This window comes from Podarcis pityusensis (genome assembly GCF_964106645.2).
Source record: "Podarcis pityusensis genome assembly, chromosome: 11".
In the NCBI taxonomy this organism is placed as follows: Eukaryota; Metazoa; Chordata; class Lepidosauria; order Squamata; family Lacertidae; genus Podarcis; species Podarcis pityusensis.
Window position 1 is genome coordinate 10,635,132 of NC_138036.1, and position 13,475 is coordinate 10,648,606.

The 13,475-nt window shown below is 45.0% G+C and overlaps 1 protein-coding gene across 3 annotated transcripts in view; it reads right to left on the reverse strand.

The window, feature by feature from the left end:
* MYO5B (myosin VB) overlaps positions 1-13,475 on the reverse strand; it is a 307,859-nt gene that overhangs the window by 10,286 nt on the left and 284,098 nt on the right. For all 3 annotated transcript variants that reach the window (XM_080973376.1, XM_080973378.1, XM_080973377.1), the window contains 4 exons: positions 10,264-10,462; positions 4,859-4,952; positions 1,848-1,991; positions 573-724 (listed from right to left, as the gene is read on the reverse strand). In XM_080973376.1, the coding sequence (XP_080829502.1) occupies positions 573-724; positions 1,848-1,991; positions 4,859-4,952; positions 10,264-10,462 (589 nt within the window). The remainder of the gene's footprint in view (positions 1-572; positions 725-1,847; positions 1,992-4,858; positions 4,953-10,263; positions 10,463-13,475) is intronic.

Consider the following 13,475-nt stretch of genomic DNA (forward strand, 5'->3'; position numbering starts at 1 on the left):
AGTGCTGGTAGGTCCTGCCAGGATGCTGGGGCCTTGGCAGATCATAGATGCTGAGACCAAGCCTGGCAGGAAGAGTAAGGTCTAGAAATTGTGAGCTCTGAAGCAAAGGCCATGAGAAAAAGAACGAATGTGAAGTTCTTGACACATCTACTGATGCTCTTGCAAATGCCTGAGAGAGGCTTCTTCAACTTCGGCCCTCCAGATGTTTTTGGCCTACAACTTCCTTGATCCCTAGCTAGCAGGACCAGCGGTCAGGGATGATGGGAATTGTAGTCTCAAAACATCTGGAGGGCCAGGTTGAGGAAGCCTGCCTAAGAGGCTCTCTGGGTGCACTTTTATGTCTTTAAAGGTTCCAGTGTTTATGGAGAAAGTTTCTTGAGTTCTGGATGGAGGGGCAGGCATATTCTTTCCCTAGAAACTTATACTGCCAACCATCCAGTTGTATGTTTAACCTTGTCACACTTCTTGTTAATAATATCAGAACAAAGCCAAACAAACAATAAAACCCCAGGCAATTTGTTCCCATTAGAAAAACCCTGAAGTTAGGTGTTAGGGTTTTGCTTTGTTTTTACCTTTAATACTTTTTTAATGCCATTGATGGTAGAGGTAAGCAAGGAGTGCACTTTATGATCATCATTACTATAATCTGCATGCCTGATACACATGTAAAGGATGTAGGCAGGAAGACAGGGCACCGTGGCAGAGACCATCTGGGGCTTCAGATCTGTGAGCAGGAGAGAAAACCTTTCAGACAACCTGACTTCTTAACAGCGTAGTTATATATTATGCACACCATCTGAATGATGACCAAATCACAGAATTACTTAATTATCAGATCCCTCCCCTACAATATAAAATCTATACAAAAAAACTCTCATGTTTTTAAACAAAACCCAGTTATGCATGCATTAGCTAAATGAAGTATAGCACATTGTGAAGAAATGGACCCACATTAATACAGTTAAGTGGGTATTGCAGTAAAAAAAACCTCAGTGTGTAAGAGGGATTTAAATCTGATGATTTAAATACTTTACAAGCTATTTTAAATCCTTTTAAAAACCAGAATGATATCTGATTTCTACACGGGGTTTCCAGTAGATCCTGATCATTTTTGCACCTGCTTAGGTTTGGCAATTCTGCAGCAGCAGACACTCAGTCCTGCTTTCCAGGGAACACCGTATAATTTGCTTGCTGTCAAATTTTTGTGCTTCTGCTGTGAAACCCTTGCACGTTGCAGAGTATTCTGGGAAGTGTTCTCAGGTGCACACTACAAAATAGCCAAGTCTTCGGGATCAGGTTAAAGATTTATCCAGTCCATCATCCTGGCCAACAAGACGCTTCCAGGAAGCTCGGAAGGCAGTCCTCCTTTCCTGCAATGCTGAGATATTCCATCCAGGCTCTACAGCTAACAGCCATAGACAGACCTATCTGTGGTGGATTGGTCACATCCTTTTTGATGGCCTTTGGATAGTGAATTCCACAAATCAATTGTGCGCTGTGTGAAGAAGTACTTGACATGGTCGGACTTCCTGGGACCACCACACAAAACAGAAAGTGCACCTTATAAACAGTGCTTGAATTACCGGGTGGAAGAGAGTCTCCCCCCCTCTTTTTCCTTCAGCAACAGCCTACTTCAATAAACCTGGTCCCATGGCTTGCCTGGAAATGGGGTTCACCCCTACCCCACCTGTTTCTGTTGTTTCAGAGCAAATGTCCTTTCCCTGCAGCTGCCCATTACAGGGCAACTTCAGTAGATCTTTCAGGGAAGTGTGCCTGCTGTTCCTACTGGGGAATCTCTGAGGTTTCTTTTAATAACTAGGCCTGACAAGCAAAGCCAAGAGCATTACCTGTAATGAGATTTTTCACAAGTAGCGGCTCATCTTCTTTGCAATACTCCAGCATTCCCTGGAAATCTTTCTCCTTCCTTTGGACAGTGACCTGTCTGTTGAGTTCATGCCGCCGCTTTTCAGTCTGTTCGACAACTTGATCGGCTGCGGAGAGAAAACAGATGAGCTGACGCTGAATCAAAGTAAATTGCTAAATGATCAATGCTGCGCAGATACCTTACAGGCAGGCTTAAAGCAGCAGCCTTGAAAAGCAGCTAGGGCCTTCTGGTTTGGTCCATTTCAAGCTGGCGGTCTCCGAGAGAGGACTGCTGCAGGGAGATTTCTTACCCGTGGTTAGGAGATCAGGAGCGAGCCACAGAATTGCACACTTCCTTCTCACCTCCCTTGGCATGAATTCCACTGCCCACTTTAACTGGGGCTCAGTGTTGGAAAGGCACCAAAGCTAACTGAACTTGGACTGATGTCTGTGCTTAAAGGTAAAGGGACCCCTGACCATTAGGTCCAGTCGTGACCGACTCTGGGGTTGCGGTGCTCCATCTCGCTTTATTGGCCAAGGGAGCCGGCGTTTGTCCGCAGACAGCTTCTGAGTCATGTGGCCAGCATGACTAAGCCGCTTCTGGCGAACCAGAGCAGTGCACGGAAATGCTGTTTACATTCCCGCCAGAGCGGTACCTATTTATCTACTTGCACTTTGACGTGCTTTCGAACTGCTAGGGTGGCAGAAGCTGGGACCGGACAACAGGAGCTCACCCCGTCGCGGGGATTCGAACAGCCGACCTTCTGATTGGCAAGTCCTAGGCTCTGTGGTTTAACCCACAGCCCCACCCGCGTCCCATGTCTGTGCTTAAGTTCTCACAAAAAGCTGATAAAGTGAGGCTGTGTGTGTGTCATCTCTCTTCAGACTATGGGTGGGGCATATGGCTCCAATGATTTAATGCTCCTCCATACGAAAGCCTTACTTGCACACAGAAGGCTAGCGCATGCCTCATCTCCCTTGTTTTCCATGCCCAGGTAAGTACTTTAATATGCAGAAGCATTCAATGAGATGAGCCTTCTCCTAAGGTCTGGTATAGCTCCGGCCCAGGTTTACTTCCCCACATCTGTTTGTGAGAAAGAATCACAAGCTCTATAGGTGCCAACAGTTGCATGCCCTGGCATTGTTATATCCTCTCCTTTCTTGTCCATTCCTTCCCTACATGAACAAAAGAAACCTCTCCAGAGGCTTTCGTAATCACACTTATGCAGGAGTAAGCAGCTCTGAACCAAGTGGGAATTACGTCTAAGTATACACACCTGCTAATAAAAATGGATCTTGTGATCACTCATAATCACAAAAAGTTGCATCATCATCAAGTCCATTAATGGACCGAGAAGCTCACTGCTAATTTGCAGTTAACTGCCAATGGCTACAGATCCCATACACTTATTTGGATGCTATCATGTATTTATTTTTTAAAATTTGATTTACTGTTACAAATATATCCCATCTTTTCTCCAAGGAGCACAAGGCAGTGCGCATGGTTCCCCCCCCCCTCACCATTTTATCCTCACAGCAACCCTGTGAGGTGGGTTAGGCCGAGAGACTATGACTTGCCCAAGGTCACCTAGCGAGTTTCATGTCTGAGCAGGGATTTGAGGCCTGGTGTCCCAACACTCTTTTATCACAGCGCCACACTGGTTCTTGGCATAGTAAGATATGGCAAGCTGCCCTCTGTATTGCTTTGTTGTTTTTTTGTTCTTGTTTTTATCATGTGCTTTGTGTTGCTGTACTGTGTTTTGATGTTGTGAACCGCACCGAGATCTATGGATGAAGGGCAGCATACAAATTTAATAGATAAATAGATAAATAGATAGATAAATAAATAACCGTTCTGTGTGAGAGAGAAGATCTGGCCGCAACAACTAAATCGTATGTGCAGCCCACCTCCCACTCTCAAACCTGGTCCAAGGTGCTCATCATTAAGTCCTGACTTCCTGGATTGGTCCCTAGTGGACATCTCAGCTGCAGCCATTAGACAAAACTGCTGTGTTCACAGGAAAAAGAGAAGCTCTGCTCTTTAACTGTACAGGGAGATGGTGACCGTACTGATGCTTTTTGCGTGTTAACACTGTTTAAAGTGGCTTACCATAGAGAATAACCGCTGTGGCACCCTGGTGAGGGGCGCAGCCGTGATATTTATTAGGAAAATGGATATTAAGGCACAATTCAAATAATGTGGCAAGTGTCACTTTGATGCATGTAAATTACAGTGACAAGAACCATCTGCTCCAGCTGCCACGATGCAGAATCCCCTATTCATTAGGCTTAATTTCATTTAATGACCAGCTTTCCAAAACCAGTCCTTCGGATCAAAGCCTGGCGTAGCTAATCGATCTGTCAAGCCACCAAGATAAAAAGAATTACAGGGCTGCACAGATGTCTTCTTTCCATGTTCCTTTCTTGCTGAGGCATTTCAACTGCTGCTGTAAATATACAGGGTTCCCTTAATAGGTGCAATTTATTCAAGAGGCACCAGGAGGTGGAGTGCTTCCTCGATATTGGAAGTACCAAAAGCCAAAGGAAGGCAGGACCGAAAAGGGCCACAGGGAGGCACCATGAGAACTGTTTTTTAAAGCAGTCCAGCTCCTGTCCCTTTTTATAGGCAAGAATTGTGCACCCCAGTCTATCAAGACTGTGGGATGTTATAGTGGGGGTGAGATGACTGATGGCACCTATATACCCTTGTATCCTGACAACATCTACCTACCAAATGAGTAACAAGGACTCTGGCTCTTAAGGTTCCTGACCGTTCCTTCCCCCTATGCATAACTCTCCTTGGTCTTCCAATCAATATCCTGATTTACACCTTAATATCATATCATCTGCTGCAGCCTCAGAGTTTCTGGCTTTCTGTTGGTTTAAAGATGCACAAGCCGCTCAGTTGAACTGAACTCTCTGTTATGGGGAAAGGAACACAACGGAGTTCTGTTGACTTCTCATCTACAGCAGGAACATCTCAAGCCAGACCTACCTTCATAATCTTGGACTTTCTTCATGTAAATCTTGAGCTGCTTTTTCAGCTTGCTTTCATTCTTCTTCAGTTTTTCCAGCAGCTCTTTGAGATCCTGAAAGACAGGAATGACATCTGTAATCAAGTTAAACTGCTTCACTTGGCTAACAGAGCAAAAGTCTGTGTGCGCTGCTGCCAAACGCTCTGCTTCAGCCGTGCAAACACAAAACCAGCAAATGGTTTGTGGCACTCCCTTTACTGATTTGCATTAAAACAGTCCCCAGCAAGGGCGTTCCCACTTTGAACAGGTAATCGGAAAACATGCTAAAATGTAATAAAAGGGCCTGTCATAGCTAGAAACACCTCCCCCCCCCCCCAGTGTTGCATTTACCTCCAAGGGTTTGGCGTTTCTCTCTAGCTACAGGGAGTTCCAGTTGTATGCCCTTTCCCAGGGCTTACAGCTTAAATTTATGGGAGGCATGAAAATGACTGGAAATTAGAAGCACTAACAATTCCACTAATGAGTATGCAAGGAATCCTGGTTTTAGTTTGGCACACCCAGTCCATAATGCTGTTCTGTCTCCTTTCCACATTCAGACTGGCCTCATTCACAGGGGTAGGGAACCCCTGACCAAATTTGTGGGCCTAATTTGGCCTGATGCAGGTTGACACATCAGGTGCGGAGCAAGGAGAGACGTACAGCAGATAGGAACCTTGCAGAAAGCAGCGTTGAAGGCTTGGTGACTGATCAGGAGATAGTTCCCCATTGTGCTTTTTGAGGTTTTCCCATAGTTAATTCATGGTTTGTGGTTTCCTGCTTGTCAGTTTCCCTGTTCACATGGCAGGAAATTACGTGACAGGAAGGGGTAGAGCTAAAAAGCTCACCGGTTCAAGGATTTCCATATGGGGCGCTCCCTCAGGTAAAGTTTATACCACAGTCAAACTAAGCTGTAGTTTAACTGAACATGCAGCCTGCTGGTAAAAGGTAAAGGGAACCAGAGAAGTGTACAGAAATGCCGTTTACCTTCCCGCCGGAGCGGTACCTATTTATCTACTTGCACTTTGACATGCTTTCAAACTGCTAGGTTGGCAGGAGCAGGGACCGAGCAACGGGAGCTCACCCCGTTGCAGGGATTCGAACCGCTGGCCCTCTGATGGGATGCAGGTGGTGTTGTGGTCCAACCCACAGAGCCTAGGGCTTGCAGCCTGCTGGTGCATGCTGCTAAAAAACCACTGGTGGTTTGCTCTTCCCCGCTGCTTCTAGGAAGCAAGCCATGAGCTGTGGCATGAGTGTCACACCTGAACCTGGGTTTGTGGTTTGTCTTGTCCAGAGAAAGCATGAGCAGTGAGCCCAAAAGAAACCTTGCTGACCACTCACAGGTTTGGAAATAATGACCCTGGCTTTGGACATAAACGCCAAACCAGAGGATGGTTTAGCTTTCAGAAATAGGACCAGGGGAAGAGTAAAGCACCTCCAATTTCAGCAGTGTGCATCAGTGCACATTGCACATTCACCTTGAAGCCACAGTTCAACTATGGTCTAAAAGTGTGTGAACAAGGTCACCATCTTCATGGGGTAAATTGCTGGCACATGCCCATGAATAAAAACTGCTAGGGAGAGCCAGTGTGGTATTTTGGGCAGTTGGACCAGAGGGAACAGGCTTCAAATCCCTGCTCAGACACCAAGTTCACTGGATGGTCTTAGGGATGAATCACAGGCTGTCAGCCCAAACTACCTCATGGGGTTTAGTGAGGATTAAATGGGAGAAGCCCAATTTCTAAGCTGAACTGAATATCTAGAATGAAGGACAAGGCACACAGATACAACAAATAAAATAAGCAGAAAGGTCTAAGGAAATTGTTGTCTTCTTCAGCCAGAAAGAAGTTGTCTAACTTTTTTTTTTTTAAAAAAAGAGACCCTAAACACACCAGCAGCTTTTTAAAGCTGTACATTGATTTCTCTTTCAGGGTCCATTTCAGTCTGCACCAGACCAATCAATCATGCGTTGTGAGCTTTTCATATAATAGTAAAGTGAGTAATTTGTCAAGTTGCTCAGGGTGAGGCTGAATTATTTTAAGGAGCCAGTTATCGTGTTCTCTCTTTCCTTGCTGCTCGACTGCCTGCCTGATCTAGCTGTAACGTTATCAAAAGCTTGATTCCGTGTAGAAGATGGAGACAGCGTGGTTCAGCAGTTAAAAAAAAACACACACACAAAAACCCCCAGATTATACCATCAGCAGTTTGAAGCAGTAAAGCCTTCCTTGCAATGTTTGGGCTGCAAGTAGAGGGAAGGAAAAGAAGAAGGCTGCATTGTCTTCTCATTACATTAGATACATAGTGGTTTCTTCAAGGGCAGGGTTTAGGATTTTTAAACACACGTACGCACACACAAATTGCCCACGTGATTCTCAAATCTGGAACAGGACCCTAGTGTCAGGGTTAGGAGTGCTTTAACCATTTGTCCCCTGCTGTGTTCCCAAACCACATAAGGCCTTCTGTACCGGCAGTGGGGAGGGGTGTGTGTCTCCCATTCACTTCAATGGATAATTTTTTTATCCTAATGCCAATTTAAGGCATGTTCCCACCAATACTGACTCAGACTGTGGTGGCAAAGCCCCTTTACCCCCATGCTAGATTCGTGATCAAGATCAGTTCACTGCTCACAGACTGTCAATTTGTATGAAACATTTCCATGAAGCTAATGTGACATGTAGTTTGATCCTCAGCTGTGCAGGAAATCTATGCAAGGCTAGCCGCATGTTTGTAGTTTTCGCACAGTGCCTGGAGTTTAGAGATGCTTCATAAGTACTAATTAAAGCTGTGCGTGCAAAGAACAACAATCCTGGCAAGAAAATGGGAAGTGTTTCTTTGACAGCCCTCGATTGCTGGAGCTTCTGCCAACGGGTTAAGCAATAAGCAGGTCTCTCCACGGCATGCCACAAAACCTTGCTCCCAACATAAATAATTACATTAAGAACAATCAGGGAATTAGTGGTTTATCTGACAAGGCTTCCTCCTACCAATTATTGCTTGTCAATCAGTCAGTCTTTGTTGCCCTCTGCCTAGCCAAAGAAACAACCTAAGGTCACTGATTCCCGACTTCCAGGGGAAGCAAAACACGGTACATAATAATTTACAATTTGCCACCTCAGTGCTTTTTGCCACAGTTCTTGACGTTCATATTTAAATGATTCTGACACATCTGCTTGGAAGTGATAAAAGTTTTCCTAATAAGATGCCACTGTGGAGCACAAGAAGCAGCAGCAAGCAAATTGATCCCCATAAGCTCTCTACATTCTTTCGCGCTAGAGGGCCCCCTACTCTACAGACCGCAATATCTCCAGGTATAAAGCCATAGCTCAGTGATAAGAGCATATGCTCTGCGTTCAGAAGTCCCAGGCCCAATCTATGGTTTCTCTGGTTAAAAGGATCAGGTGATGGGAAACACTTTATGCCTGAATTTCTGGAAAGTTGCTGTCAGGAAAGAGCAGGTAATGCTAGGCCAGGAGTAGCCAATGTGGTGCTCTCCAGATGTTCATAGAATCATAGAGTTGGAAGGGACCCTGAGGGTCATCTAGTCCAACCCCCTGCAATGCAGGAATCTCAAGTAAAGCATCCATGAAAGATGGCCATCCAACCTCTGCTTAGAAATCTCCGAGGAAGGAGAGTGCACAGCCTCCCTAGGGTTCTACTGTCAGACAACTTTTACTGTTGTTGAACCACAACTTCCATCTTTCCTAACCACTGGCTATGCTGGCAGGGGCTGATGGGAGTCTCACAATATCAAGAGGGCACTACATTGCCTATCTATGTGATAGGTTGCATGGACCGGTGCTTTAACACAGCACCTATGTTTCTCTCTCCTGCTATGAAAATCTCTCCCTCTCAAGACGCCACATCAGGGACATACAGTGGTACCTCGGGTTACATACGCTTCAGGTTACATACGCTTCAGGTTACAGACTCCGCTAACCCAGAACTAGTGCTTCAGGTTAAGAACTTTGCTTCAGGATGAGAACAGAAATCGTGCTCTGGCGGCACGGCGGCAGCAGGAAGCCCCATTAGCTAAAGTGGTGCTTCAGGTTAAGAACAGTTTCAGGTTAAGAACGGACCTCCGGAACGAATTAAGTACTTAACCTGAGGTACCACTGTACACAACTTAGTTATCCCTGACATCTTCCTGAAACATCTGCAATGTATCTATAAATTATAAGGAGCTGCCTTAGGGTTGATGGTCCGTATTGCCCAACGCTGGGTAGAATATCAATCCTTTGCAGCCCTGCTACGGATTCAGACATTTGGCAGTTGCTTAGTTACTGTTTTGAATACAACATGATTTGTAAGCTGCCCTATGTGGGAAGTCTTCTCCTCTGCACACAAAATGGTTTGCATCTGTATAGTGGAAACGAAAGCTCTCACCTACTGGGCTGCTACACACAACCATCTCCCTAGACAGTACAAGACGGATAGAGGGCTGTTGCACCCATGCATTTCCTGCAGGTTTCCCACTGGCATCAGACTGGCCACTGTGAGAACAGGATGCCAGATTAGATGGCCCTTTGGTCTGATCCAGCATGGCTCATCTTACTGAACCTTGCCCTTGGAACGTAACTGAAAGGAGACTCAGACATTACAAGAGAGGGCAGCTCCAAAGACAGAGGTGTGCAGGCAACTCTTTCCTCTCCCCTGTCTCTGAGACAGGGTCTTTTCTCCCATAGCACGATTGCAGCAATCCACAGCAGGAAGAGCCAAAGTACGCAGGCTGAGACCCTACCTGCCCGCAGACTGTCTCGCCAAAGTGGTGCATGCTCTAGTTATCTCCCGCTTGGACTACTGCAATGCGCTCTACGTGGGGCTACCTTTGAAGGTGACCCGGAAACTAATCCAGAATGCGGCAGCTAGGCTGGTGATTGGGGGCGGCCGCCGAGACCATATAACACCGATCTTGAAAGACCTACATTGGCTCCCAGTACGTTTCCGAGCACAATTCAAAGTGTTGGTGCTGACCTTTAAAGCCCTAAACGGCCTCGGCCCAGTATACCTGAAGGAGCGTCTCCACCCCCATCATTCTGCCCGGATGCTGAGGTCCAGCGCCGAGGGCCTTCTGGCGGTTCCCTCATTGCGAGAAGCAAAGCTACAGGGAACCAGGCAGAGGACCTTCTTGGTAGTGGTGCCCGCCCTGTGGAACGCCCTCCCATCAGATGTCAAAGAGATAAACAACTACCTGACATTCAGAAGACATCTTAAAGCAGCCCTGTTCAGGGAAGTTTTTAATGTATGACATATTAGTGTATTTTTGGTATTTGTGGAAGCCGCCCAGAGTGACTGGGGAAACCCAGCCAGATGGGCGGGGCACAAATAATAAATTATTATTATTATTATTATTATTATTATTATTATTATTATTCTGCCAGTCCAACCATACCAGGTTTTCGCTGGTCAGCCGCATGATTTCTTGCTGTATTCCGAACTCCACTTGGGCTTCTGGCGACAGCTGCAATGTCTGGAAGAAGACCTCCTGCTGTTTCTCCATCTCTTCCCTCAAGGTCCCCATTTGCTCCTTCAGCGTTTCTACTTCCTCTTCATGCTCTCTCCTCTGATCCTGGAGCTGGGCCTCAAGGAGCCTGGGGGGGGGGGGAGGCGAAGTGGGGGAAGACAGAGAAATCACAAAATCACTTGACCTCTCAAAGCCAAGGTCCGGAAGAAACAAAGAAACCGCACAACAACCGGACACGAGGGATACGATTAGGATAGCCCAGTCCGCAGAGCACGAGACTCTTAACCTTGTGAGTGTGAGCTCCACGTTGGGCAAAAGATTTCTGCTTGCAGGGACTAGATGGCCCTTGGGGTCCCTCCCAACTCTACAATTCGTTGACTCTATGAACTACTATGGGTGGGGCATGGATTCTCAGAGGGAAATGAGCCCCCTTTAAGAGTTGAGGGCAGTTGCTAGGTGACAACACTGCATCAGCTCTGAAGCCACTCTTCTGTAAAATATTTCTGTAAAGCTAGCTGTTGTGAAGAACGACACACTAAGGAGTTTGTATTGGGCATAGGTTACAAGCTGCAAGGATTGTTATCGTTAGGTATTGGAAAGTTCTTTCCAGCGCTACATTGTCAAATTGGTATCAAGTGGTACAGGATACAGTGCTGGTACAGCTGAGGATTGTATGAGGTCAAACTAAGAAAGATAACTTTACTGTGGAGTGGTCTGATTTTATAATATTTACTAATATTGAAGAGCATGGACAATTCCCATTACAGGCATACAATAAAGTTTGGTTGACATAGATTCTCCTTTCCTTTTCACACAATGTATCTAAAATAGCAAAAAAAAAGTTTTAATTTTTATGTAGAAACTTTGTATTTTATTTTCAAATCATCCGTTCTGAGAGAAATGAATAGCAAACTAACCCTTCCGATGGGTATGTTTTGGATATGGTATACACTGAAGAGCTTTTGATTTATTCTTTAAAACAATTACCTCATTTTGTTTTATTTATCGTTTTTTTCTCCTCCTCTCTTTCTTTCAGTTACTTAATCCCACAACAATCTTAGTTTGTGTCAGTTTGTTTCACTGAAGTGTATAATGTTTTGACAGCGGCAATATTTTTTCCCTTTCCTTTTTATGTGTTTTAAAATATAATAAAGATGAATTAAAACAAATGCAAAAATTCTGAAGCCACTCCAGCAAGAAGGAAGCAACCAGCCACACTTCCGGGGGGGGGGGGCGCTTTCTGAGGGGCTCATTCATGCCACTGTTCATGGCGCAAGCCTTTTAAAAGTTATTATCATCACATTACATATTTATTTATACCCTGCCTTTTTCCCTGACAGGACTCAAGGCAGCTCTAAATTAAGAACTGCTAAAACCATAGAAAAACCAGTAATTAAAAAACAATTAAACGTTGATAGAATCAAAAAAAAAATTTATACATATAAACAATCTATTAAAACCACACCAATAATTACAATAAAGACACGACAGCACCAACCCTTTCATTAAAAACAGCCAGGAACTGTTGGAGCAAGAAGGTCTTTGCCTGCCAGCTCAAGGACAACAAGGACAAAGCCAGCCTAGTTTCTCTTGGGAGGGAGTTCCAAAGTTGCCGGGAGCAGCACAGAAGAAGGGCCTTTCCCGCTTCTCCACCAAGCCAGGACTGAGAGAGGTTCCCTGCCCATTTCCCTCTCTGAAGGAGAAAAGCAGTGTGGCCAGAATTGGGGAGGGGGCCAAAAGTAATTGGCCCAGGACCCCCTCTAACCACCAGCATCTCTATCAGATAGATAATGCTTCCTTCATTTTGTAGAGAGGGGTAGCCCTCATTCGTCTTTCTCGGAGGTAGAGACTGATCGCTGGGGGAAAGCTCATAGGAGCCAAGGAGTGTCCAGTTCAGGATAAATCCTCCTTACAGAATGAGTGCAAAAAAGTTTAAGATTGCCTGAATAGGGGTAGAAGTAGGCCACGAAAGTGCCAGGTTCAAAGAGACCAAAGCACACGTGCCGGGGACCTTTGCAGGAAAAAGCCCCTGTGCTTTAGAGCACAGTTAAACATTGGAATTTGCTCCCACAAAAGTTGGCGCTGGCCACCAACATGAAAAGGATTCAAAAGCGAATTAGACATACGAATGGAGGATACAGCCATCTGTAGTTACTAGTCAAGTTGGCTATGTTCTACCTCGAGTCCAGATTGCAAGCTTCTCCCATAGACACCTGGATGGTCACTGTGAGAGCAGGATGCTGGACTATAAGGGTCTCTGGCCTGATCCAGGAGGGTTCTTCTTATGGCTGTTGACCTATTGTTCTTATTAGAAAATTAAGTTCTTATTTAAAAACTGCTTTTCCTGGAAAACTGCTGCAAGGAGGGTGGGTGAGTCCCACAATCTCCTCCCTATAAACAACTGGGCCTGCAAGTTATGTTGCCACAGATCCTGCTATCTCCACATTTCTGTGGGTCTAGAGTATCAGGGGATTCCAGAGAATGGTGAACACATTCTGAATTTGGATACATTTTAACCCAAGGGAACCTGGTCCCTCCACCCTCCGAAAGGTATCACCTTATTTGTCTTGTACCTCAAATTGTTAAGCTATTATTTTTCTGAATTGGTCTCTTATTCAGAAGATGAGATATGAATTATTTCTGAGGTCTCTTTAAAAGGTCTCCAGGTGAGGCTCAAAACGCCATTAAGTCATTTTGAAAACCTAAACACTACATTTATGAACTCTGTTGTATCCTGCTGTACAAAAAAGTTTGAAATGCCTATAATATATATATATATATATATATATATATATATATATATATATGATTTTATTTTAAAATGAGGCAACTTGAATAATGGAAGTTAAAAGGGTGAAAGAAAACCTACACAGACTGTGCCAAAGGGAAATTAAAACCATGGTTTTCAATAGCAAAGTGGAAGAGAGGCTTTAAATCACAAAAAATAACCCTCTTCTAAATGAATGCACACTGTGCAATTCTGCACAAACAATAAATTAAGGAACATGCAGCACTTTCCGTACCAGGGGTTGCGCGAAACAATTCTTTGCATTTCTGACTCCTTTCCCACCCACTCCAGCGAAAAGTGTGATTCATCCCTGAAAAAGGTTACAGCTTTCCCGTATATGCCTGCACTGTTG